At 43.5% G+C, this 27,860-nt stretch overlaps 1 protein-coding gene across 4 annotated transcripts; it reads left to right on the top strand.

The window, feature by feature from the left end:
- The first annotated feature begins 54 nt into the window (after window positions 1–54).
- Window positions 55–27,860, top strand: LOC310703093 (uncharacterized protein). 4 transcript variants are annotated; one of them, XM_083495136.1, is made up of 10 exons: window positions 55–4,663; window positions 13,616–13,689; window positions 13,985–14,024; window positions 16,287–17,906; window positions 18,628–18,693; window positions 19,579–19,679; window positions 20,432–20,520; window positions 20,805–20,950; window positions 25,870–26,022; window positions 27,258–27,860. In XM_083495136.1, the coding sequence occupies exons 1-10, from the start codon at window positions 4,585–4,587 to the stop codon at window positions 27,569–27,571; spliced, it is 2,682 nt and encodes an 893-aa protein (XP_083351262.1). In that variant the 5' UTR covers window positions 55–4,584; the 3' UTR covers window positions 27,572–27,860. The 4 variants fall into 4 exon arrangements, with proteins under 4 accessions (XP_083351262.1, XP_083351263.1, XP_083351264.1 ...); XM_083495138.1 differs by lacking the exon at window positions 55–4,663 and adding an exon at window positions 14,988–15,304 and having other exon boundaries at window positions 13,610–13,689; window positions 16,293–17,906; XM_083495139.1 differs by lacking the exon at window positions 55–4,663 and adding an exon at window positions 14,985–15,304 and having other exon boundaries at window positions 13,614–13,689; window positions 16,293–17,906.

Genomic DNA, 27,860 nt, shown 5'->3' with positions numbered 1-27,860 from the left:
GCAACACTCATCTCCACTTTCAGGCCAAGGGAGCCGGGTCATGTGGCCAGCATGTCTAAACTGCTTCTGGTGCAATGGGACACCGAGACAAGAAGCCAGAGTGCACAGAAATGCCATTTACCTTCCTACTGCAGTGGTACCTATTTATCTACTCACGATGGTATGCTTTCAAACTGCTGGGTTGGCAGGAGTGGACCAAAACAACAGGAGCTCACCCCATTGTGCGGATTCACACTCCTGACCTTCCAATCCGCAAACCCAAGAGGCTTGGTGGTTTAGACCACAGCACCACCTGTGTCCCTGTAACTTAGCAATAGAAGTTGAATCAACAGAGCCACCCTCTTCCAGCCTCCTGAAAGTTTCAAATTCCTCACTTTTAAAGGCTGGACAAGATTTGGGGGTTTGACCACAGAGCTATCAATAAAGACAAGAGAGAGAGTGGACACTGAACTGAAGACTGATAACGAGAAACTGGAAGACCAGGCCAGAGATGTCATAATCGTATTGGCCAATTTGGGGTGTTTTCAGTTTCCTCTGTTGCTAGGCAAACTTTAAAATACTTTTTTTTTTAAAGCTCCAACAACTCTAGCAATGATTTCAATTCCTCCAGCTATTCAGTGTGTAATTATGTAATTTTGAAGTTGATACTGAAATCTGAGAATTAGCAGAAATCTCCACTATGTCATCAGTCAGAGGCTGTTACCAAATCTACTCACAGACACATAGACATGAATCTGAATCTTACTTACAGACATTTTCACAGAGCTACTACTTTGAGTATCTTTATATGGCACAGAAATTATTGCTACTGGCACAATTACATTAGAAATGACCCATATTGCTTTGCTCATTTGGGGGTAATTGGCAGGAATCAATAAATGCCAATATTATCTTGTTTCTTCAGGGGAATCAGCAAGAACCCACACCATATGCTATGCTTTGTTTATTTTATTTCTACAAAATGACGAAGCGCAAACAGGAATGGCTTCGTGGCTTGAAGCACCAATACAGAAATGCAAGAGAGTTAAATGGTTACAAATTGTGCAGGTGACCCACTTCTCACTGCCTGGACCCTGAGCTTACACTACAGTTCCTACTACAGAGAGAGAGTCAGGTATTTCTCGGGCAGGCACTTAGAGACCCAGTGAGACTGCAGAAGGAAGAAAGAAACCAGGAGGAGGAAAAGTTGGCCTGCAAGTTAATGGAAGGCCAGGTCTCACAAGAGCTTTAGGTAAGTGAGATCAATGAAACATGAAAAAGAGAAGTGAGAGGGATGACATGCAATGGTTATCTGTCTTTAGAATGAGGGAAGCAAAGAGAAGCAGTTTCTTTGGTTTTTACTAAGTTCACTGTCATGGCTGGGTCCAGGGCTGCTGGCAATGGCTAAGCTGTTGATTCTGGGGTAGTGGAGACCCTGATAGCTATGTACCACACATCTAAGATGGTTTTAGTTTGAGCTTGATAAATTGAAACACACATATCCCCATTTTGCTTTTTCATATGAAAAGGTGACCAGGATACTAACTTCACCTGACAAGCAGTACAGCAATTGATGGCTTCCAGCATGATTTGTGTGACATTCAGTGGACTGTTCAGTCATCTCATCTATTGTGGGGGGTGGAGTAGGGAGGTCAGTTGCAGAAGCATTGGATTTTCCTCTTCCAAGCTTCACTGTTGCATGAGTAGGAAACATGCTGTGTTCAGTAAACAGGACCCCCACTCTGTTTAGCCAAACCCTGAACACCAAAATTCATCACAATAGTTTTAACCCCAAGTTAAAGAACACAGTGATAGGATGTTTCACAGAATACCTTGCCCGCGGTAGCAAAACCACACCTTGCGTTTCCTGAACTACATATAGTGGAGATGGGAACATGGTTGGTGGCAGCAATTAACCAAGTGAGGGCCTGGCAGGGGAGCCAGGAATTCAGAAGGACCCACCGGCTGGGAGCTGATTCTGCCACTGTGCAGGGCCTCAGCTGGCATAGGAAACAGATGCATGCAGTGGGAAGCTGTGAAGTACAGGACTTTTGAATGAAAGTTGTCTGTCTCCCATCTGCAAAAACTTATCTGGCATGCAAGGCCCACCTGGCACTGCACACCTTCTTGCCCTTCCAGCAGTTCTCCTTTCTGAACACACCTTATGTACACTTATAATGTCCTGCTAATATTCCATGACACATCTCTAGTCTTTGGCCTCTTCCCACTTTCCTGTTTATATGGGCTGCTATCCATTTCATGGGAAAGGCAGCCTTGAATTAACTAGTTTAGTTATTCACTCACCTCAGTAGAAACATTCAGTTATTACAATGTGTTTCTCCCTACTAGAAGTTAACTCAGTCCTTCGTGTGTGTGTGTACCCTGCTAGTTGCACAGATACGTTCCTGTCAACACAGGAACCACTGAACTGGCTTTGCTCATGCTATTCAGGAGTGCTGATGCTGATCTTTATCTCTTTAACTACTTCTTAGATATATGTTGCACTCTCAACACTGCTAGTAGCCTACAGGCAGGGCTGGGGTGGGTGTGGGGAGATAAGCTATGCTTGATTCATGGCAAGATCAAGGCACTCACTTGGGGAGGCTGGGTTCCCATATCTGATAAATCGGCTGCCCAGCCCAGGGTAGCATTCCCCCTGAAAGAGCAGGCATGCTGTCTGGGGTGTTTCTGCGTCCAGCTTTGTCACTGGAAGCCCAAGTAGCCTCATTGGCTAGAAGTACCTTTTATGAGCTGCGCCTGGTATGGCAGCTATGACCGTTCCTGGACCAGAAGAGCTTGATCCACAGGAGTGCAGGCACTGGGGACGTCAAGACTGGATTGCTGCAGTGCGCTCTAGATGGGCCTTCCCTTGTCCTGGAAACTGCAGAATTCTGTAGCCTGGTGTCTAAACTTCAATGGATGGGAATCCAAGTGTGTGCTTGACTGGCAGTCAACATATCCATTTATGATGTGCATATTCTTTCTAGCTATGGAAGAAACTTGATGTGAGAAGGAATAATGGAAGGTTCCTTTAGTACACTCTCTTGTTACATTTGGGCACAGCCTGTTCCCATTTTCCTATGAATGCAGATCATACCTCTGTGTGCTGGGTTAATTAGTTTGACACATCATAAACAAGGCAAACCACCAGCATTAATTGGCACCTGCCTAATTGATGCTTTATAAACTCTAAATTACAGCATCGTAAGACCTTGAGTTTATCACTGTGGCTCGATCAGACTGAACTCAGAAGCTCAACTTTATATTACAGCAAAACACTTTCATGACTAACTGGTACACTGTATGTTATGACTCCAGGTTCTGCCAACTCAAGCTTGGCAGCCCATGAACCCAGGTGGGACTTGCAGGAGGAGAACAGATGCCAAGTGCAATTTGACAAATGAAATGGGTGGGGAGGTAGGGAACATGCTAAACAAATTCAGTACAAATATTCTGAAGAGAATGCGGATTTCTGCATACAGCCTGACATTGACTTCGTGGTTGTTACTGCTGTTGCTACCATTATTTTGTGTGACCTTTCTCAGAGAGTTCCTTTTGTACTTAGAGGCTCAGCTTCCTTGGGCAGAGAGAATATTCGAGACTGAGTGGTTTTGTGCTATTTGTTTATTTACAAATGCACAGCTTGAGCAGGGGGAGGAAGCGTGTAGGCACACAAACAGATAGTGCTAGTGGCATCCTCCCACCCCGCAAATCCTGGTGCCCATACACCTTAATGCTGCTTCTTGGAAACCAGCAATATAAATGCAAGCTGTTTCATTTCATCAGGCCTAAACCAAAGTGCCTCTTTCTTTTCCATTAGTTTAAAAACCAAACCTGCCTTTTGCTCCCACGAGGACTGGCAAGTGCCACTTCCTAAAGCTGGCTTCTTAATTTTTTTAAGAGGATCAGCCATACCAAGACCTGAGGAGAGAGCTACTTTGCACAATCAAAGTGGATGTTTACAACATCATTACTGCATGCAAAGTACATTTTAAGTGGCTTAGTCATAAAGAAACTACTTGCCCCAAAGATCTCAAAGTACTTTTAATGGAAGGAGAAGAGAAAAATTAGAGGGACAATAAAAGAAGCAACAAGCTTTCAGTAAAATAATTCTTAAAAATCAGTTTTCCAAGTTGTTAAAATGTCTGTTTAAATAAGATTCAGTATCAATTCCCCACCCCACCCCACTTTTTTGTTTATTTCACTGGCCTTGGAGTCTGGCCTTGATGGCTGGTTAAAACAGGAATAAGTTTATTACCCAACCTCAGCAATACAGCTCATGAGTTCTTTTATTGTACCAGAAAGAGTCTATGTTATGTTATCTTCATTTTGTGGTCCTATCCATATGCTCAGCTCATGCCAAAACTAATGAAAGCAGCAGCATCTAGCAAGGTATATAAACTGGCCATTTGCAGACTTAGAAGCATAGTACTGTAGAACTTGTTTTCCTAGCCAATTTGCAAATTCTCCCACTGGACAATGTTCAAGGACAATTTTCAAAAAGCTGCTTACTGTTGTTTCTAATAGCCTGAAATGTGTTCTCCTATTAGTGCTAATATCTCTTTAAAACATAAATGACCAGGAAATCCTGTGTAAATATCATTAATGTTTATTTCTCATCTTCAGCCTTTTAGCACTGATCTTTCTGAAGCCAACACAGCAACAACCTGTGCACAAGAGAAAGGTGAACCCTGAGATGCACCCAAATAAAATAGATATTTTATTTTAAAGTTTGTTTGTTTTTTTAAACCCACCCAAGCAGTGCATGCATGGGAGCTGGGGGGCAGGGGGGGAGCAAGTGCTGGAGTGGGGGGGGGGGGGCTGGTGCAGAATGAGCTGAGGAGGAGGGAGAAGCAGAAAAGAAGCTGGAGTGGGGGTGGAGGAAGGCAGGCAAGGAGACAAAGCACCAAGGAAGCGAGAGGTCTGTGTAAGGTACAAAATGCTTTTAATTGATCAAAGCAAAGTGGGCGGAAGAGATGGTACAGATATACACACAGAGAACACAGGGCGGGAGGAGCAGCTGCCACTGCCGCTTGCCAGCCTGCCTTGTTGTATCTCACAGCCACACAAGCAGGTTTTCTGCCAGTCTCTTTCTGCGTATCCTCCCAAGCCCACTCCATTTCTTCCCTGAAAACAACCTGGCTAAGCACCAGAGTGTAACCAGGCTGAGATACCCTGTGGCTGCCCTGTCTCCCCCGCCCTCCAGTTCCATTCCATAAGCAGCACAGGTAGCAGCAGATCTTCCCTGCTTTCCTGCATCCTTTGAAATCCCTGATCCTCTGCAGGCCTATTAAACAATGTCCAGCCACATGAGGCTCAGTTGCAGAGCACATGCTTTGCATGCAGAAGGTCCCACGTTCTACCCCCAGCATCTCCAGGGCTGGGAAAAGACTCCTGTCTGAACTCCTGGAGAGCTTCTTCCGGTCAGTGACAACAATGCTGAGTGGGGCATTTGGGCACCTGAGGCAAACCACAAAATGGCACCTCCCCATCCCAGCCAGGGAAGGAGGGGTGAGTGCAGATGCAGATCAGGAACAAGAGAAGGAATAAAGATCTACTTTGGGATCTGCTGCCACTGTGGATCCTGCCCCCTGAAGCACGACCGACCCTGATGCTGAGCTTGGTGGATCAATGGTCTGACTCAGTACAGGGCATCTTCTTGTGTTGCTCGTGGGTTTTGCTCTGACCATGTGGCTCAAAGAGCCTTGTTCCTTCCATGGCAAAGGGCTTGAGGTTCAAGGCACCATGCGCTGAGGACAAGCCCAAACCTCAGTCACCTGGAAGCTTTACATTGGGTGGGGCTATTGGTAGCAGAGCACATGCTGAGCACATATTAGGTATCAGGTTTTGTCCGCAATATCTCTAGATAAAAATGAATCCAGGGAGAAGGGCTGGGAAAGGCTGAAGAGCTGGGGGCAGGGGCGCCTGTCCATGCAGTCGGTACTGGAGAAGATGGAGCCAGGGGGTGACTCAGGCTGTTTTCCAGCATGTTTCCTCCTGCTCTGGAGGGCAGGACCAGAACCAATGGATTCAAGTTACAAGAAAGGAGATTCCGACTCAACATCAGGAAGAACCTTCTGAAAGGAAGAGCTGGCAATGGAAGGGACTCCCTTAGGAAGCTGTAGACTCTCCTTCTCTGGAGGTTTTTAAGCAGAGGTTGGATGGCCATCTCTCAGGGATGCTTTAGTTGAGATTCCTCCGTTGTGGGGGGTTGGACTAGATGACCCTTGCAGACCCTCCAAGTGTCCCTATTTTCCAGGGAACATCCCTGATTTAGAGAAGCTGTCCCAGTTTCTGATTTGATCCTGGAAAATCCTACTTTTCTTAAGGAGAAATATTGGAGAGTATGGCGTTATCTGACCCCTGAGCCATCTGGTGGCAATCCTGTACAGGAAAAGGTTTTTTTTAATGTTTAATGTTTTATTACATTGTTATAGAGGTTGGAAGTTGCCCATAGTGGCTGGGGCAACTCCGTAAGATGTGTGGGGTATAAGTTTTAAAATTATCATTATGGAATGGGACATCCCTATTTTCATTGGAGAAATGTTAGAGGGTATGCCCTTGGGCTCCCTTCCAATTCAGCATAAGACATTGTCATGAAATTAGTCAGCAACAAAGACAAACAAATCATAAAAATCAACTGATATCAAAATTAAGGTAATAACAACAACCTACCTAGGACTTTAAGGGACGCGGGTGGCACTGTGGGTAAAGCCTCAGCGCCTAGGACTTGCCGATCGTATGGTCGGTGGTTCGAATCCCCGCGGCGGGGCGAGCTCCCGTCGTTCGGTCCCAGCTCCTGCCCACCTAGCAGTTCGAAAGCACCCCTAAGTGCAAGTAGATAAATAGGTACCGCTTTATAGCGGGAAGGTAAACGGCGTTTCCGTGTGCTGCTCTGGTGCTGGCTCGCCAGCTGCAGCTTCGTCACGCTGGCCACGTGACCCGGAAGTGTCTCCGGACAGCGCTGGCCCCCGGCCTCTTAAGCGAGATGAGCGCGCAACCCCAGAGTCGGTCATGACTGGCCCGTACGGGCAGGGATACCCCTTTACCTTCACCTTTTTACCTAGGACTTTAGGGGTGTCAGCACTATGGATGTGGAAAGGCAGGATCTGAGCCAAGTAAAGTTAAGCTCTTTGGGGTCCCTTTCAGTGGGACAGAGTTGAGTTGAGTTGAGTTGAGTTCAGTGGGACAGAGTTGAGCATATGGGCACATGAAATTGCTTATCTTGGCTAGATCAAGCCCTGCGACTTTTGAGCTAGCAATTGCAATTAATGTATCATCACCACCTTATATCAGCCACTACACATTTTACCATTATTGTATTAAGGCCATGTTTCTTCATGGAATATATCACATGTTCATCTCCGAACACTACCTATGCATGAATCCTGTGATAGAGTTGGGGGTGGGAATAAAAGAAAAGTATGTGGAGCGTTTTTTTAAAAGACAAAACTGTATTCAGTAAGACGGGTAGAATTATTATTTATATATGGCCATCCATGTGATTCTACTTCTCAGAGGACAAATCCCTGTCCTGAGGAGCTTACAATCTAAAATTTGCCAAAGGAGAAACAACAGTGGAGGAAGGGAGAGTAGGAGAGGCCAAGAGGAAATAAACACGCTATTGTTTCACTTCCACATGATTAGGCTTGGTAGCAGGCTTAGTTTTCGCAGGGCACGGGAATTAGAGGGTTGAGCCCTGAGTGTCGCAGAAAAGAAACACTGGGTTTGAAAAAGCAGCAGTTGGAATTGCATATGGTATTTGTGAAGCCAGCTCATGTGTGTCATTTATGAGCTAACTTTAAACCAGGATTGCCGCATGCTGAAAGGTCACGGGCACGGGTCCCTAGCAGGTTTATCAGTCACCAAATTGCGAGAACAGCATTTCCTTTCCAAGGTCACACAGGCTACTGCCGTTAAACCTTCATGGTTCCGCACAGGCAGATTTGCATAGGCAGATTTGCATTGGTAACAAGGATATTTGCATTGAAATGAACACCAGGATACAAAATACTCTGTTTCCCACACCCCAGATCTCTCTGAGCAGTTTAGAAGTCTAATAAACATTCGAGATTTCCAAGAGCTGGCTTGTTTGTTTTTAGCACAAAGCAGTATGCAATGGTGACACCTGCTGTGGGAAAAGAAAACTGACTTGAGGTTGCAACCCTTCCCTGAACACTGATTTCAGAGCAGTCATACGTGGGAGCCTAGGAGCCAACTCCTAGGGGCCAAGGTCCCTTCGGCTCCCCCTAAAGTTGATGGCCATTGCCATTCAAATGATGTGCACACACCATGTCATGTGATCAGTCATGTGGGGCAAGGCTTACCTGCCCCCCCAATTTTATTCCAGTTAGCACTCCTACATGGGAGTGTGCTGTGCTGTAAAAGTATTCAGCCGTTTCAAGCACCATATATTTTCCAGAGGGGAAATATAAGGCATTGGTGAACTGAAGGGATTTTTATCAATGTGGCATGATTTACCAAAGGCTTGATGCTTCTGTTGCATTTCTTTAAAGAAAAAAAGCAGCATAACAGAAACACAAGTTTCTGCCCGGATAACAAGACCCCCACCCTGCGGCCTGGCAGAGGTGGTTCAAAGGAAAACAGAATAATTTATCTGGCAGCAGCTGGGCTGCAGGGGTTGCCGGAAGGAGGCCTACAAGGCACTGTCCTCCAACCATTTTAGGGACTCCACTCTGAGTTTGTGTAGGGTTTACTCCTTAGCCTTTTCTTCTCCCGAAGATCTCCTGCAAGACACTGGAGGTTTAGGGTCAAAGATTTCCTCCTTCTAGATGAGCTACCTTCTCAGGCTGACAAGGCCCATCTGCCCCACATTTCCCTCTGCAGCTCGTGCAGAAACCGCCTCCTTGACCATTGGACCCACTATTGGTCTCATCCACTCAATCCTCCAGAGCCTGTCTTCGTGGACAGGGGGAGCCCCACTTAGCAAGGGTTTGAGACCCATCGGCTATCCTCACCTGGTTTAGCTGGCCAGTTGAAGCCATTCCTGGAATGTGGTCACTGTCGTATGTCGACAGCTTCCAGGAGCCACAGGTGAGAGCTGAGTGCAGGGTACTGAAGATAAAGTGAAAAATCAAAGGAGCAAGGAAATCATCCCCATTAGCTGCTAATTGCGAGAAGGGATATTATAGATAAAAAATTTACCCTTGGATTTATTTATTTATATTCCATGTATTTACAGGCCACACAAGGCAACATACAAGAACAAGAAATAAAGGCAACATAAAAACAGCAATACAGTGGTACCTCTAGATGTGAACGGGATCCGTTCCGGAGCCCCGTTCGCATCCAGAAGCAAACGTAACTAACGACGGCACATCTGCGCACGCATGCGTCGCTTTTCGCCGCTTCTGCGCATGCACATGACGCCATTTTGACCATCTGTGCAAGCGGCAAAACCCGGAAGTATTTTGCTCTGTTACTTCTGGGTTGCCGCGGAGCGCAACTCGAACGCGCTCATCCCAAAGCACATTCAACCCGAGGTATGACTGTACAAACATCTGTAAAATGTTGATACCTTAAATGCAATCTTAAAACTTACAAAGCTGATTAGAGTAGTACAGCAGCAAGCAACATGCATCCATCAGACAGAAGAAAATACTTTTCCAAAACAAGAAGTTTCCACCTACCAAGAGAAGTGAAAGAGCCAAGCAGCTTCTCCTGAGGAAGCAAACTCCATCCAGACCACGCAGATGCCTCTGGCCTGCTGCTTCATCAACCCTCCAGAGCAAAGAACGGGCAGTCGCTGTCTTCATGGCCAGAGCCACTACATCTCTTGCATTTCTGTCTTTCTTTAACCATTCAAGGCCCAAAGCCTCTTTGGGGGGAGGGGGGCAGGGGGATGTCACTCAAATGGCTGTAATAAATTCCTATGGCTGCAGCCTGATCCCTTCCGTGGCACTTATGGCTACAAGCAGCAGGGCTTCTTTATTTAAATACCTGTGTAGAAAGGGAAACATTTGCAAGGGCAGCTTTTTCAGCCTTGAATAGAAAGCGGAAGCTAATGAAACTCCTTCTTCTGCACAACTATTCAAACTGCAGGAGCTTCTGGTTAGGCTGCCCAGCTATTCCCAGCCATCACTACTGTTAGCATGCCATTCTTCTTTGTAATATTTCCAGTGTGTGTGTGTGTGTGTGTGTGTGTGTGTGTGTGTGTGCATTGTGGGCATTGGCTAGTTTTCTTAGTTGTTGAAGACCCAAAATATATTCCTGTTCCCAAAATACTGTTCAGAGAAATCCTACACTCCTTGCATAAATGTTTTGCTTGGGAGGCATCCATTGCCCATCCCAGTCCATGTTGCAATCGCACACAAACATCTCATGTCTCTCCCAGCCCCTGGAACACCTTCCCAGGCAGAAAAATCACATTAGGTGCTATGTCAACAACGTCTCTACTTACAGACGTCAGTATTCATTTCAGGACAGCCTTACAGCAGGTTAGCAGTGAAAGGAAACAGATGTTCTCTTGTCTGAAAAACATTGGCCTTAGATTACCTTCTCTGGTCTCCGTTCAAAGCCGTCTTCACAGAGTAAGGCCACTGATTGATGAACCAATTTTTTAGCTGTTTGTGTCTATATACCTCTTTGACCTCAGTAGGTACTCTACAAATATTTGCAGGGTTAGAGCCAAAGTTGTGGATCAGATACCTTTCTCTCCTACTTCAGGGGGGAAATGTGTATGGCTTTATAAAACTTCAAAGCAGTTTCACTTTTCCTAATCCAGGCCTGTCCCACCACAATCTCTGGAGCCAAGTGAGCAGGGTGCCTGATTTCTAAAAGTGGAGGGGCCTAGGCTCACTTTTTCTGGGGAGCCAGCCTTCCTAATTCCAGCTAACAGGGATAGGTATTAGTCTCATTTTTATTACTTTGTATGTTCTAGAGCACAGCATCAACAATGAAGACAATGCTGCCGAATTCCAACCCACAACTCTTGATACGGCTGCTCGTTTTCCTGCTGTCTTCAGTCTGTGCCTTCAACAGTAGCCTAACACATAGAAAATTTAGCAGCTGGAAATTTTCTTCATCATTTCATGTCCATGGCAGGAAAAAAGGAAAAGCTTTACTTGCTTAATTTCAGTGCAGGGCTGGACCTAGACACATCAAAAAAGCAATTCAGTTAAATGTGTTGTAAACTTCATACAGGGAAATTCGCTTGGCGAAAGACAGGGCTCCACAGCGCCATCTGGTGTCACAGCGTTGTAACACATATAAAGCACTTTGTCTTTACGAATGTAGGTGAGACCAAGGAGGCAACTACTGAAGCCACAGGACTGGGATCAGTAAAAGTATTCTTATCACCTCAGTGGCACTTTTCAATGGACAAGACATCCCTTTTCTTCTATCTCCTGGCTTTTGCTCCATGAACAGGAGCAGCTTCTGCCCACGGATCCAAGACTCTATATTTGCATCAGCTGTCTGAGCTCAGGCTGAGAGGTTGTGAGGAGCCCATAGCCCTAGAGGTGGCTGAGCTGAGACTTTCATTTCCAACCTTTGTGCATGATATATGCTGCATGTGTGTCTTCCATGCACCATCTCTGAACAGCAACACGGGGCCAGGAAATCTAGAGAGCTGCTCTGGTATTTAGGCTTGTGGTCAACTCATAGCCTGAGCCTATGCACGTTTACTCGGAAGTAAGACCCATTGTGTTCAGTGGGGCTTGCTCCCAGGTAAGTACATTAGATTGGAGCCTAAGGATATTTCATTAAATTGCCAAGAGTTTTCTGACATTCCATACTATGAGCTGAACTGGCACTTAAGTCATGACTAACTTTCCCCATTGTTTTCGGTGGAATGTGGGTTCAGCTAGCCTAGGCTGCATTCTGAACCCCACTTACCTGGGAGCAGGCCCCATTGAATTCAATAGGCTTTCCTACTGTTACTGCTTGCATGAAGAGAGATACTAGCCATACAAAACTTTTCCCTGTGCCTTCATCTGCCAAGAAAAGTCTGCCCCACTAAATGTTCTAAGAATACAATTTTGATCAGTCAGCTACTAAGTTGTACTATATTGCAAGTTGCATTTCTTGTTAGGAAATAATAAACACATTGAAACACAATTAACCAGTTTTTTTAAAAAAATGTTTACACTTGACAGATACATAATTTGGTAGGAAGTAATACAGGAGCATGAAAACAATATTCTCATTTAATGTTTAAGTAGGGAGCATACTGATTTCTTGGGAAATGTCCTCTCTGCTGCAGCTGACGGTGCTTTGCCCACTCAGCTATCGGCTTTCTTTGGTGCTAAAACAACACATGGCCACCAGAGGGAGCTAGAGGACAAGCTTTACTGTATATCCTTTCAAAGCTTTTTTGGTACCAATAATTCACCATTTAAAAGGTGGGGCTGTTGTAAGTGCTGTGCCGAAACTTACCAACATGGGTTCGGGAAATCTTAGGTTTATTGGCCTTGGTCCTTTATGGTATGTGTGTCATACATTATTCTATTATTTGACTTCAAATTCATACTAAGTCTAATTCTATCTAGCCATTGAGAATGTCATTTAACTCCGTTGGATTTTCTTTAGGGAAGTATTTATTTCATGAATAAACGTGTATTTTATTTATTAACAATATTTCTATGCCACCCCATGACTGAAGTTCACTTCGAGGCATCATGTACATAAAAATGGTTAATATAGATAATATAAAGCAATATAAAACACGTCACATGAGAGATGAATCAATAAGAGCAACAGGTAGGACTTTAAAACTTTAGGAAGCCACACAAAATCTATTAAAAGCCCCTAAAAAGCCCAGGGTATCCCCCCCCGGGTTTGCTGATCAGTAGGTCGGCGGTTTGAATCCCCACGACGGGGTGAGCTCCCGTTGCTCAGTCCCTGCTCCTGCCAACCTAGCAGTTCGAAAGCACGTCAAGTGCAAGTAGATTACCTTCCCAGCGGGAAAGTAAACCGTGTTTCCGTGCACTGCTCTGATTTCGCCAGAAGCGGCTTAGTCATGCTGGCCCCATGACCTGGAAGCTGTCTACAGACAAACGCCGGCTCCCTTGGCCAAAGAGTGAAATGAACGCGCAACCCCCAAATCGTCCGCGACTGGACCTAATGGTCAGGGGTACCTTTACCTTTAAAAAGAATACAGAGCAGGTGCCTCATGAACCTCTCTGGGAATGGTATAAATAGAAACAATCTTTATTATCAAATTCAAAGGCATGTTTTACAACAACTTAGAGAGTACAGTCCACAGCTAGCAAACGCCATTTACTCACATTTGTTTTTATGTCCGTCTGCAAACTTATTTCTTGGGGGCTTGGCTCATTAAGAAAAGTGAAACTTACTTCCAAGTAAACATGCAAACATCCTCTCAAGCAAGTGAGCCCTCAACTATTTAATTAGTGCTACTTGGCACCTTGTAATCTGATTGGATAATAGAGTGCTTTTGGGTGGAGGGAGAATTGGCTGGCCTTGAAAAGTGAGAGGGAGACCTGCAACAGGCTTCCCTAAGAGAAAGCAAGTGAAACAGCTGCAGCAGACACTGAATGGTTTAGGAAAGGAGCAACTGTGGAGATATTTAATGGAGGGGCTTGGTAAAACTTTATGATGAAGTTGCTTTTTCCACTGGCATTATTTCTTCTTTTGCTTTGCTCTTGCTCATTAGGGAAGGAAACTACTAATCAAGCTTCCAGGGTTTTCCCGACACCAAACTTTGATGTAGGAAAACATAATGAATGGGTGAGTATTGGTGTTGTCCTAAGAGTCAAGTCAAAACACATCTTGCCCCAAGAGGGCTTCATGTAAGCACCTCATTCTTCCATTTATATCCCATGTACCTCTGATAGAAATAGCCACATATGTTAAATAAACGCACCATTTCCTCTGTAAAGTAAACTGTGCACTTCCCGGAGTTAATGGGATTTTGGCACTTAATAAGCAGTGAGCCCTGGAATGACTGTGTGTAGGGAAAAGCGCTTGTATCTGTGCTATACTTGCATAATAATAAGAGTAAATCCCTTGGTTTTCTTTTTAGGCAGACACAAGTCTTAATGGATCCCAGGAATCAAAACCAGGTGAGCTTTAAAATTGACAGTGAAGGAGCGAGGTGATTCATTCATGGGTTTGACAGCAATTTTGTACTGTGCACAAGTATTGTTGGGATTTGTGTACTTTGGAGGGGGGGTGCAGTATGGCTGCAGGGTAGGCTCAGTACCAAAGGGATGATTCAAATGGTGAGGTAATCCCTAGAGGCTAGTTGTCTTCCTTCCAGGATGGGGAGTGGGGCTGCTGCAGGGCAAGGAGCCTGTGAGCAATGGATTTCTGCTGCTGCTGCTCTTCCTGACTAAGCCCTTGGGTTGGGCTCTGCTAAAACAAAGAGGGAGAACTGCCAGAGAAAATGTCAGTCCCTCTTTTAAATCTGGGAAGCAGAGGTGGTGTGTTTGTTTTGTATCCCCCACACTTTAAATGCACAAGTGCCCACAGGGCAGTATTTACATTATGTTTATTTCTAAAGTATCACATTACTCCCATGGCAGAAACAGCTGCCTCTCCTATTCCAGCTTTAGGGTGTTCTTTGAATTTTGCAGATCTGGTATTTTCATGCCCCTCAGATGACCACCAGTGGGATTCTGTGATTTGATTTATTCTTTGCCAGTTTTCCTCAAGCCAATGTTTCAGGCTCAGCTACGTAGGTTATGAACTTTGCAGCTGAGCAATGAGAAGATTCAGATTAACTGAGGAACTGGAGGGGCTGTAGCACCACATCCCTGGAATCTCTCTGTGTTGGGAGCCCTTGGGAGGGAGGTGTTGGGCTCAGTGCCTGGAAGCTGCAAAGAGAGCCATAAGAAGGAGAAGTCAAGCAAAGCAAATCCCCTTACTGGATGTGATGGCTCAGGTGCAAGAAGATGGAGGCTGTTATTTCTGAAACATATAACCCTGATCGACTACCTATAGTTCTCAGAGAGTTGTATTTGTGCTCTTGATAGCTTACAGCAAATGGGATAGGAAATACAAACTTCCAACATTTTCTTCAGCAGATTTTGTCCAAGTGGCACAATGATTGACTGGTTGGTGTCAGAAGATTAGTGTGGTGTTTTCCATACTGTCACAACCACAACAGTGGCCTCCAGTCAGCACCAAGGAGCAAGTGCTGTCAGCTTTTGACATACATGCCAACTGCACGTATATGCCAAGAAGTAAAATAAAATGATTTTTCAGCTTCATTCTTAACCCTGGATGATGTGGAGTTGTTTTATATCTGGAAAGGATGTGTGAAGAGGCCCTGTGATAAATCTTCAGAAATGTTTTCTCTTGCCTTGAAGACTGGCAAATCGCAGTTGTGTTACCTCGCAAGGTGTGTCCAGAGTCAGCATTATTTTGAAGTTGCCTAAACTCAGGCAGGCTTCCACTTGTTCCCCAACCAGTGATCTGTCAACATCAGCAGTCTGCTTCTGGGGTGTGTGTTGGGGGGCAAGGGGAGCTTGTCTGAGCAGATCTTTTATGCTGTCTCTCTTTGTCTATTGTAGACCTATAGTTGGCCTGTGAGCAATATGGGTATACTGCAAAACAGGTAGAACACCAAACTGCCTGGCCAGATTGCCATAAGCATAACTAATACAATGTATGAAGTGCAGTGGCGTAGCATGGGTTGTCAGCACCCGGGGCAAGGCAAGTAATTTGCGCCCCCTAAGCCGTGGATTTGCGCCCCCTAACCCTAACCCCCAGATGTTGCACCCGGTGCGGCCGGCCCCCCCTGCACCCCCTACGCTACGCCACTGATGAAGTGCTTCCAGATGCTCAAAGCATTGAATAAAGGCCAAGAAACCAGGCCAGTCCCTACTTAGCTTTGCAAATGTGCTAGCAATTTTATTGTCGTTCTTCTAATGCAATAGACCAGGCATAGGCAAACTCTGGCCCTCCAAATGTTTTGGAACTACAATTCCCACCATCCCTAGCTAACAGGACCAGTGGTCAGGGATGATGCAAATTGTAGTCTCAAAACATCTGGCTGCAATAAACCAATCGTGCTCAATAAATGGATCCTCCAAACTTCCATTTGTTCTGCCACTACCCCCTGAGGAAACCCGCAGTTTAGTGCTGAATTGGAACAAATGGCAATTGGTTGTTTCGCAAATTGCCATCTATTCTGATTAGCATGAAAGAGCAGGTTTTCAGGAGGAAAATGGTGGGACAAAGGCAAAACCACTCAGACCTGTGCCAAGAAAGCATAGGACAAGCAGAAAACCCCTTGGACCCATGCTTTCTAGGCTCCGAACAAGCGGAAGTGTGGATGAGCCCAAAGTGATGGTGATTGTACACCTTCTTTCATCTTCCAGCTACAGAATTGGGATCCCCTTGGCTGCTGGTGTATCTTCCTGTAACGAGTTGCCACGCTGTCTTGGAGGGCGATGCTGGAACTTTCTCTCCTCCAGATCTGAGCCGGATGCCAGGCAACAGCTGGTGCAACTGGACTGTCTGGGCTGGTCCTCACAAGCACATCCTGATTTACATAGAAGGATTTGAAGGGATTTCACAATGTGAAGAAAATCAGGATAAGCTCATATTCCAAGGAGTCTTATCAAGTGTTGAAAGCAAAGTAACTTATGCATGCAGAAACCATGGTACTTTGGTGTTTGCTGCACAGGCTGTGGCTGTCCATATAGTGTTTTTGTCAACAATGTCTTCTCACAACCATAGTCATAAATATTTTAAAGGACGGTATTATGTATTTGAAGATTATGAAACTTTTACTGGTGGTGAAAGGCCAGTTGTGAAATCTAACAGCAGTGCTGGATTTTCTCCCAAGTCTTTTATAATGCACTCTCAGCATATTTTGGATTTTGTAAACACTAGCAGAAAGCTTAGCAGCGAAAATGGGCTTCCAGCAACTAGTAAAGAGAGGTGGTGGGGAAATAGCAAGGCTACAAGCTTAGAATCATTTCTACAGCCTACGGTTTCTCTCTTGAAAACCAAAAAAAAAGTTACCTTGAAACCTCTTGATATAAAGAGGATACATGTTGCTAAGCCAACTATTGATGACATTAGGAATGGGAATGAAACCTCTTCCAGCAACTTCAAGAAAACTCTAGTCTTAGAATCAAGCAGTTTTGAGAATGAAGACAAAGCAATTATGTACAAGCCAATTGCCTCTTCAGCCACACTACGTGTGTCCCAAAAGGTCAGAATGATGACAAAATCGGTGGCAATGAAAGGTCATGGAACTGTCACTAAATCTGTCAATCTTCAAAATAGTGGGCACAGAACCACACGCTGGAAGCCAGCATACATGAGCAATACTGGGAGAACAATATTAGGAACATCTGCCTTGAGTGGCACTACTTTTCCACAAATGTTCATGGAAGATCAGAGAACTCCAGTTTCACCTCCTAAAAGTATCCCAGAGAAGAAGCAAGAACAGGTTCCTCACTCACTGCTGACTAATTCTGAGTTCTCCAGGAAAATCATGGATGAAATGGAATTTCAACACTTGGAACTGCAGGAAGTATTTACAGGAGAGCAGAGGAACAATCAAGCCTTTGGAGAAGAGAATGACAACAGTGATAAGTACATAGCAGTGACTACTGCTGTAGGAAAAAATGACTCTCTTGGAGCAGAGCAGCTCACTACAGAAATGCCAGACATTCCTACAGCCAAACCAAAAACCTATCTGACCACTGTAGGGTACCCTAATGTGCTGCCTGCTCCTTCTCTAAGGATGCTTAACAGGAAACTCTTGGGCCCCACAACCACTACAGCTACGAATTTCCAGGCTGTTCCCTCAAAGAACTCAAAAGGTACCCAAGTAGAGGCAGTTTCTACTTCGCCTCTCAACAATCCAGTAACCAGAAACGCAGAGCTACTGCAAAAGAAACGCATAAACCCAAATCCTCCCTACTCACCTTCTGCTCAGGTGTCAAGTCATAAAACTTCATTGAAAGCAGAGAATAATTCCTATGGTAAGTCTTGTTACCTCTAAACTGCTTATCTGTCAGCTGAGGCTGGTAAATGAACGGAGCTAATTGGGGAAAGTACAGAAGAAATCCTTGCTAGCCTGTGTGTTTCAGAAATCTGGCTTAACTCCATTGAGCAGTGTGTGGTTTTCAGCTTTTTCTAGTGTTTGATATAGGAGGGGGAGTCAGTAACTGTTAGCAGACGAAACAAAATTGTCACTCTAAATCCGAGCTGCTTCACACATTGAATTTCCCCCACTCGTTCAGTACTGGTCAGTCACTTTTATTATGAATGGTCACTGCTCTTCCTTTGCAGAATTTTCACTCTGTACTGTTTGCATTTAATTGTTTTTATTTTATTTATTTATTTTATTGATAATGGAACCCTACTGTTTGACAAAATGCCAGCTATGTTTTCTCTCTCTTTCTTTGTGTTTGTGTCTATATTCGCCTACCGACTGATATTCTAGTTCACAAAAGACTATGCCACAATCCATTTGTTAAATCTTTAAGGTACCACAAGGCAAATGCCCCCAATTCTCTGAAGGCTGTCAAATGTCTTGTGTTCATTGATAAATGTTTTACTTGTGCATATAAACATGTGTGCAAGCATAAAGTGTATTTTCATTCCACATATTGCATATGGGGCTAGGGTGGGGGGGTTATTTTACAATAAACTGTATGTACTGTACTAGATTGATATTTTTCCGTTGTCTTTCTTCCATAGAGAGTGATTCTGTTTTGAAGCCCCATGACAATAATTTTGTACTGGAATCTGAGCACAATCCTGGAGGTAACGTTTCCGTATCCCCTTCCTCAAGGGTGGAAGAACTTTTAAAAAACTTGTTTTCCCAGTGTAGTTTAATAATAATAATTAATAATTTATTATTTGTACCCCACCCATTTGACTGGGCTGCCCCAGCCACTCTGGGTGGCTTCCAACAGATATAATAACATAACAAAACATCAAACACTAAAAACTTCCCTAGACAGGGCTGCCTTCAGATGTCTTTGCAAAGTTGTGTCGTTATTTATCTCCTTGACATCTCATGGGAGGGCATTCCACAAGGAGGGTACCACCACCAAGAGGGCCCTCTGCCTGGTTCCCTGTAGCTTCACTTCTGCCAGAAGGCCTTTGGAGGTGGACCTCCGTGTTCAGACTGAACGATGGGGGTGGAGACACTCCTTTGTGTATACTGGGCCAAGGTTGTTTGGGGCTTTAAAGGTCAGCTCTGGGAGCCAGTGTAGATCCTTTAAGTGGCTGGGTGACCTGACACATCACTGACTGTTAAACAAATGATACTCATGCTGCACGTAGGCCATTTGGGTGCAGGGAACACTTTCCTTTGTGCTCACTTATTTCCTGCATTTATATCTCACCTTTTCCTCCAAGGAGCTCAAGGTGATATACCTGCTTCTCCTTCTCTTTTAATCCCCACAACAACCCTGTGAGATAGGTCCATCTGAGAGACTGTGACTGGCCTAAGGTCACCCAATGAGCTTCATGGCTGGGTGTGGATTTGAACCCTGGTCTCCCACGTCCTAGTCTGACATCTTAACCACTAGACCACACTGGCTTAGGGGGCTGTTAGCTTTAAATACGGCGGCAAGCTGTTGGAATTGCTCTGCTATTCTCTGTATCCTCACTGTACTTCGGCAATCTTTGGGTCTTCTGCAGATCTTCTGTTTGAAATAAGTTTTGGTATAGAAAACAAAGGATGGAGCTCTCCCACTGGAAGTGAGTTGGAAAAAGCTCTCATAGACTCTATTAAGAGTCAGGTAAGAAAAGAAATGGCACTGGTTGTATGGTGAAGCCGATTGTGTTTGTAATGCTATATGTCAGTCCTTTTAATAGAGGAGCCTCAAGTCCTCAATTTTAGTTCTTTATTTTTGAGGTGGGGGCACACCTTGCCTGTGGCGCGTCATGTTGATGCTGGTATCATGTCAGTTCCACAAAATGAGTTTAATAAATTTTCAAAGTGCACAGTTAGTTAAACATGGGTATTCAGACAAATTAAAGACAGCAGAAAGGTTGGATTTTCACCTTTTTGTGACGAATAAAATGGAAGCACAAAGAATCACCAGAAGGCACACAAGGAAATAGACATCTTTGGGGAAATGGTGAGCATTCACTATTTTTGGAATAATAAGAGTTTTTGTGAAAGAGATTCAGAGTGACTAAGAGATGTTGATATTGAGAAATGGAATAAGAATTTTGTGAGTTAGAAGAAGGGAAAGAAGAGTGGAAACATATTGAAGAGATATAATAGATATATAATACATATTTATTATAGGTGCAATTGAAACACTTGAAGTAAAGTTATAAAAACAAAATAGTATTTTTATATTACATATTCTTGCGTAGTTGTCCCATAGTAGGAAAAACTGAGATCCACCATACCTAGGTGAGGCTTTTGTTGTTATTTTTAAGAGGATATTAATTATGCTATCAGCACCTTTGTCTCTGTTGCCATTGATTTAACCATTGGTTATCTGTAATATAAACTCACAGTTGGGCTTTTTTTCTTCAGGTGCAAGAGAAAGTGAAACTCCTCTCAATCAAAGTCAAGGAAGTCAAGCTAAAGGAAATTATAAGGAAAGAAGAAACTGAAACTGATAGGTATGTCAACTAAGCTACAGATTGCCCTAAAATGGTAACAAACTTGGTTTAAAGCACCCTGAATTTGCGTGCTATTCTTTATCAGTTGCACTTAATGAGGAAAAGCCAACAATATTATTTCCAACCCTTCTTCCTTCCTTCTCTGTAGTAAACCTTCAACTTGCCTTCTGTCTTCTTATTCCCAAGCTGAGATAATACCTTTATTATATGTGCTCAGCTACTAGAGAAGGGAAGTGTTAATGTACTCACTCATTTGAAATTAATACTTCCATTTTTATATGTAGACAAAATGGTCCAAACCTGATATTCATGTTCTGGCTCCATCTAACACCAGAAGAAAAGAATATATCTCACTTATTGCATTTGCAACTGGAAGACCTTGGTGGAGCATCTGTGGAACTTGGCAAGGTTCAGACAGTTGTGGTGAGAGGTGTGTAAAAAGAGTTACACTATTTATGGGTGGTATAAAATAGCAAGTTAGATAGAGATGGGGAGGTTTGGGATGGGAGAGTAAGGGGGGGAAATTCCATAGGTCTTCCTATCACTAGCTAGAAAAGAAACTTTAATCATTCAGTGAATAAAATTCTGGGCTTGCTATTTTTGCACCAGTGAAAGTAGGAGGAAAGATTAGGCCTTTAATCCACAGAACAATTAAGCTGATCACTAGAGCTGGATTCAACTGAACAATTGCATTAATGAGAGCCAGCACAAGAGGGCTTATCCCAGATAGGCTAGGGGAGTCAGGAGATCCCCAGAATAGCAAACAGATCGCTATTGTTCCATCATGCAAGCAAAAGTGCTTTTGCAGACAGAACGATTGTAATAGTGTAATGTTGAATTACACCTTAACATTGTGTTACTGTCTCCTAAATCAATTTAGAAGTTACATGGCATCAAATGGGACTGAAACTTCATTCTAGTTGGTCTCAGGATGCAATCCAGGTATTGCATGCAGTTTGACCCACATAACTCTACAGCATACAACAAAAGCCTAATACCTGCTTTTCTCTTCAAGAGAGGAAAATTTGGAGCAGGGAAGCCATTAAGGGGCATGTGTAACTCTTTCCCACTGAGAGCCAGTGTGGTGTAGTGGTGAGAGCAGTGGACTCGTAATCTGGTGAACCGGGTTCGCGTCTCCGCTCCTCCACATGCAGCTGCTGGGTGACCTTGGGCCAGTCACACTTCTGTGAAGTCTCTCAGCCTCACTCACCTCACAGAGTGTTTGTTGTGGGGGAAGAAGGGAAAGGAGATTGTTAGCTGCTTTGAGACTCCTTCGGGTAGTGATAAAGCAGGATATCAAATCCAAACTCTTCTTCCCAAAAGTTGCTTCTCTCCAAATCATCTTGTTTCTCCATCTGCCTTCCCCTCATGGCGTTTGAAGCACATTCGCCTTTGGCTTCTAGCACTTTATTTTACAATGACAGGTCCTGCTCCAAAGCAAGTCATTGTTGAAACCATGCACATGAAGACTATGGGTTATCCCCTCAGTGTCCATTCCCCAGCTGCACTATGCATTTAAAGCAGGATCAGACCACTTTAAGAAGTTATGGCATCCCTGGGGACTGCAGTTTGTTAAGGGTGCTAAGAATTGCTAAGAGACCCTTATTTCTCCTCACGGAGCTACAATTCTCAGCATGATTTTGTTGGGGGTACTGGTCATTCGTTTTCAGAAAACTGTCTTCCTGAGTTTCTGCATGTAAGATGAAACTCTGGTTGTGAAGCTGGATTGTTTACACCGGTGCAAAGATAAGACAGTGAAGTCATGGCCACGCGCAGCACATTATTGAGAGTGACTAAGAGAGCGTTTTGGTTTTGATCTGCTGAGAGGATGCAAGCAGATCTGCTGCAGGGATCTACAGTAGTTTCTGTAAATAGCAACAGGCAATAAAGTAATCTGCCTCATCAATCGAGACTCAGGGCCAATTTCCTCACGCTTAGCTGCAGACTGTATTTCAGCTCTGCTAAAAGTCTGGTCGGAAGTGTGCTGGGCAAATCTGTTTATGGCAGCCTTCATGCCCTAAACAGCAACAGCCAATCCTTTCCAGGGAATTCTGAGAATTTTAGCTCTGTGAGGGGAATAGGGGTCTTCTTACAACAAACTACAGTTCCCAGGATTCTTTTGGGGAAGCCATGACAGTTTAATGTGGTATAACAATGCTTTTAGGTGTATAGTGCAGATGGAGCTTTAGTGTTGTCAAGTTAAAAAGCTAGTGGTGGTGAAGATCATCCACCCTTGACATTTCAGCCAATTTTGTTGACATTCTGGTGCGCCACATGCAAAGTACATGCTTGAGCAGGATTTCTGGTGCAGCCATAATGGAGGTTGCGCAGTGCTTCCACCTGTGAGGAAGTGCTTGTGACATGCATAACCATGAAGTGATCATTGTGAGTGAAAGAACTGGGCGTGGAGTGGGGTAACATAGAATGGGACTTCCGGGGAGGTGCCTCCGGTAATGGCGGAATTCCTCTGATCGGGAGGAATTTGCCCCGTGGGAATTTGGGTCTGTACCGCCACAGCAAAGGCGGAGACCCGTAAAAAATACAGGCGGGAGAAGCCTGTGAATGTGGATTCAGCGGGCACCTTTTGCGCCTCCCCTACTCGCGGGGAAACCCGGTTTCGGGGATCCGGAGTGATGTGGGGTGAGCGGCGCAGTGCTTCGAATCGTCTGCTTCTTCCATGGAGCGAAGCCGCATAGCTGTTGCTGGAGAGCACTGACCTTTTCCTGTGGACAATTTGACTCTAAAGTAATTACCCGTGAGTAGAGCTGAAGTGGGGGAATTGGATTTTTAAACGTTTAATTTGGCATCGAAACGGGGAGGTTCAATACAGGAAGTCCGCCTCCCCTTTTGTAAATAAACTAAAGCAACGAGCCTGCAAGCTGAAGTCTTGGAAAGCCTTTTGTAAAAGACTAAATCTCCATTGGCAAAGAACTAAACCCTCCCTTTGGAGACAGGAGAAGGGGGGGGAGTGGTGGACTGAATATGCCTGTAGGAGAGAGTCAAGAGAGTTAGAATACCGCCGCTCAGACCCTGGAAACGGGCTGCTAGCAGGATCGATGTCTTTTGGAATGTTCATTGACAGCGATTAGAACGTTCATTGACAGGTAGCTAAACAAGAAAATACATTGTTTCTACTGTCTCCGGCTGTTTTTTAAAAGTAACTGAAAACTGAAACTAACTTTGGATTATTAGAACATTGTTTAAAAGAGGACAGTACTGACTAATACAAATAGAAACTGTTTTCCCCTAGTGGAAGCTTTTGAAATTGGTTGCTCTGCAGGAGCTGGGCTAGGGGAATTTCCAGCTGCAAGATAAAGAATTGTGAGGCTCTGGGGTTGACCTTGAATCTCTTTAGTGTTATGGCAAATGGAAAGGAAAAAACAGACGGAATGTCAACAGAAGAGGCCTTAGCGGTCGTATTAGTGAAAATAAACGATTCGCTGGAACAGCTTCACAAGAAAACAGACGTGATAAATGTGAAAGTGGATGCTGCAAATATTAAAATAGACTTAATGGCAGAAAGTTTAAATAATCTGGGACAAAAGGTGAATACCAATACAGAAACCATCCAGAAATTGATACAGGAATCTACTTTGATACGGCAAACTGCGGATGAAGTCAAGGAGAAAACCCTTGCTGCTGAATGTAAAGCAATACAACTGGAGAGAGTCCCATCCATACAAGGACAACTTGATGAACATAAGCTGACATTGGTTATGATTGAACTTAAAGAGAAACAGATGAATTTGAGGATCAGAGCCCTACCTGAGGAAAAGGAAAGCTTGACAGAGTTTCAGGAGGAGAGAGGACTAACATCGGTTGAGAAAGAGAGGTATTTGGGGGTTAGCATGACCGCCAGAAATGTGAATTTATTCAAGGATAAGTGTGAAGGACGTTGGATTGAAGAGAAGGGGGATATGGAAATATGGGCAAATCTGAAGTTGTTATTGTTGGGCCGAGTTGCTGTGGTTGGGATGAGGGTTGCTGTGTTGTTGGGGATGTTGCTTTTGTTTCAAACATTGCAAGCTTTGGATGGGATGGATTTGTTTCAGGAGGTGGCAGAGGGACGTCTCTAGATTTGTTTGGCAGGGCAGGAAGCCTCGATATTGATGGATGCCAAAGAAGGAGGCGGACTTGCCCTGCCAGACCCTTAAACTTTGTTGTGAACCATCTGCTTTTTGCTGGCTGAGAGAATGGTTGCTTCTTGAAAGTACTGAAGTGTTGGATAATGGCAGATGAAGTTGATGGACTATATGGAATTGGCGGAAATGACTGGCAAGATCCGAGACCAGGGAGAAGAGTCGGTGGAAGAAGACTGGAAAAAGTTTAAAGACTATTTATAGAAATATTGTAAAATTAATGAATGTTAGAAGAATGTTGGAATGAAGTTATATGGCTTTAGTAGAAATGTTATAAGGAATTAAGTATAAATAGATTAATAGAAAATTAAAGGAAAAAATAAGGCAAGAATGTGTTAAGATAATTATAGGATAGAAAACATAGGAAGATGGAAAGGAATTGCTGAAACAATTAATAGAAGTGGAATACAAAAAGGGAGGTGTGAGGAGGTCGTTGGAAATAAGCGAATGAAAGATAAGATATTGAAAATGTTTGAGGTGTTTTTAAATTGTTTTTGTTTGTTTTTGTTTTGCATGTAGTGTTTTTGTATTGTTCTTTTTTCTTTTTTTCTGTTTGTAGTGTTGTGTTGAAACTGTTCGAAAAGTAATAAATATCATTTTTTAAAAAAAAATAGAATGGATGCTACAGGAAAAGTGGGAGGGAATTTTTTTAAATGTCTACTGAAAGAGGTGAAGAAAAGGAGAAGATGGGAAATTAATCAGCTATAATACTTCAAATACTGCATGCAGTGCTCATATCTAAAAAGGTAGCTGGCTAATAAAAGCTTTGTGCATGCAAAGACTAATCCTTAACATCAGGAAAAGCCAAAGCTTAAGGAAAATCTATTTTATTCCATACATATGGAATGCCATAGCATTGCATACCCCAACATTTTCATTTATATTTTTGTTATTTTGACTTGTCCTCTGTTTTCAGAATTGTTTGTATAAGTTGTTTCTAGTTTATATCTGTTTAGCTGGGATTGTGTAATATCTTTTTCTTCTTGTTTCTCCTTGCACCTATGGGACTTAGGGCTGTTGTCTTGGTGTTTATTCTGCCAGTCCATGGGAGACATAAGTAATGAGTGGCAGTAAGACAGCTTCCAAGGCATACTAAATTCCTACTTAATTGGTTAGCTGTGGCTTATATGACTGGTAGCCTGAAAACATGCTATTCAAAGTTTATAACCATGTTACTGCAGAACAATTTTATTCTCTCTCTACCTGCCAGATGTGAATGAATGCAGCTCTGGGATTGGGCAATGTGGTGACAAGGCAATCTGTCGCAATGGATATGGCACATATATATGTCAATGTAAAGAAGGTTATGAGGATCGTTCTCCAAAAAATTCAGGAACCCTGTGCTTTCATAATCCATGGACAGGTATGTATTTATAAATGTGCTTTGGGATTTATTTATTTAGTATTGGGAATTAGAATAAAAATAATTAGTAAGAAAATATGTTATGCTGCTTAACATAACAGCAGTTTGCATTAAAATGTTAAAACTAAAATATAAATGCTTACCACAAAATAAAACAGAGACACAGCAGACCATTAGGAGGTTTCCCTTCTCGTTCTATGGGATATCAGTTGGGTGCACATCTTAATCTGGAAGCTGCTTTCTTGCTTGTAGTGGGGTGTGCATGGGGAAGTATATTCCTCTTCTTAAACCCCAGCCAGCTGGCACAAGACTGGGCTCATCCTACGGCAGGTTTTTTTTCTTATGAACAGTAAATCTTGTAGAATCAGACAGAAGGTGAGTTTGAAATAATTGTCCATCTTAGAAGTAGTATGCTATTTGCATTGGAAATTCAACCTGCCAGTTTACCGTAGCAACCTCTTAAGCTGTCAGAGTAAGATTAGGCCTTTTTAGTTGTACTGTGGCTCCTGAAAGTCTTTGATGTAGTTATGCTTCTGTTCATATCACCTGAGAATATATGGATGAAGGTGGACACAGTGTTTAAAAAGCAGTCACGGTGAGTTCTTCAATAGTGTGAGCTTCGCCTTAACAATTTGCATGACAGACAGATATTCAGGCATGTGTGCCAGCAAGCCTTATGCTGATTCAGCCTTCACTCCTGCATTTTGCTTCACACTTGGTGCGAGCTGTCTTCCTTTTGTTTCAGGTGTGATGTGCATTATGTTCTGTTATATGTTCTTCCTTGACCTTATAAAAAAAGAAAAAGAAAGAAACAGCAAAACATTTTGATAGTTGCAAAACTGCCCTAAGCAGTGTAAGGAAGTGATGGTTAGTAGCCTATGGGGGTTAATGGACAGGGGGGTTATCCCAGATTTGCTTTTAAACAAAGAAATTCAAACTGTGCATAATGCTGCAGAAAGCAGGGCCATATTTTCCAGAAGAGGGCAAGTTATGTTTGCACTGCGTGTGGCAGATGAACTTCCAAATTCAGCATTACTATGTTCTAAAAATGTTGTGTCTTCACCCTAAGATAGTTAACTCCTGTCCTGAGTGTGGAGGAGCATGAAATGTGAATGTTGGTCTCCTAGAATCCTTGACTTGTTCTATGAGCTCTTTTGAATGTGGAAGGCAATTTTGTGCGCAAAAAGCATTCGGGAAAGAACGAGTTCAACAAAGCAGTTTTATTTATCTTGCAGGCATTAGCTCCTTGTTCCGCTATACCGAGATTCTTGTAGGTACCACTGTTTTTTTCATCTGTGCTCTTGTAGTGGTGATCAGTGTGCTGTGCAGCATAGTAAAAAATAAATTTACTAAGAAGGACTTGCACTTTCAAGAGGCTGCTTTGCCTGGGACATCTACATCATTTGATCAGAATAACATCCACCCTCTCCTTAGTCTAGACCCCGGCCTGTTAAAACTCAGAGCCAAGTCGCCAGAACGGCCTTTACAACAGAGAACCAGCCCCAGTGAAACGTACAGAGTATCTATTGAGCAGTCTGAATGTTTATAAAGAAAATGCAATATAAGTTGCACCCCCCCTTACCCAATTCATAATTAATCTCCTTTCATTTCTTGTTAGTGAGTTGATGCAACTTTTTGTTTCTTAGCAGTTCGTACCGAATTCTTTTTATCACCCCTTGTTCTCTGTCCGTTTTCCCCAATATCTTAATTAAAATGTAACTCTTATAGTATTTTTTTCTTTCAATTTATGGGCAACTGTATTTTCTGCCTAGCTTTATATATAAACAGCAATGAATGTGACTTCTGTTCATGACTGTTAATAAACCTGATATCCTGCT

Source organism: Podarcis liolepis (genome assembly GCF_965112155.1).
Source record: "Podarcis liolepis genome assembly, chromosome: 3".
In the NCBI taxonomy this organism is placed as follows: Eukaryota; Metazoa; Chordata; class Lepidosauria; order Squamata; family Lacertidae; genus Podarcis; species Podarcis liolepis.
Note: the sequence above shows the minus strand (reverse complement) of the source record. Positions and strands in the feature narration are given on the sequence as shown.

What these genes read in the sequence shown, in the direction of transcription:
- LOC310703093 (XM_083495136.1), top strand. Translation starts at nt 4,585, where the DNA reads ATGTTTATTTCTCATCTTCAGCCTTTTAGCACTGATCTTTCTGAAGCC. An exon ending in ATCTGAGCACAATCCTGGAG is followed by an intron (nt 18,694 to 19,578) that starts GTAACGTTTCCG and finishes GGTCTTCTGCAG; the next exon opens with ATCTTCTGTTTGAAATAAGT. An exon ending in TCAGACAGTTGTGGTGAGAG is followed by an intron (nt 20,951 to 25,869) that starts GTGTGTAAAAAG and finishes TCTACCTGCCAG; the next exon opens with ATGTGAATGAATGCAGCTCT.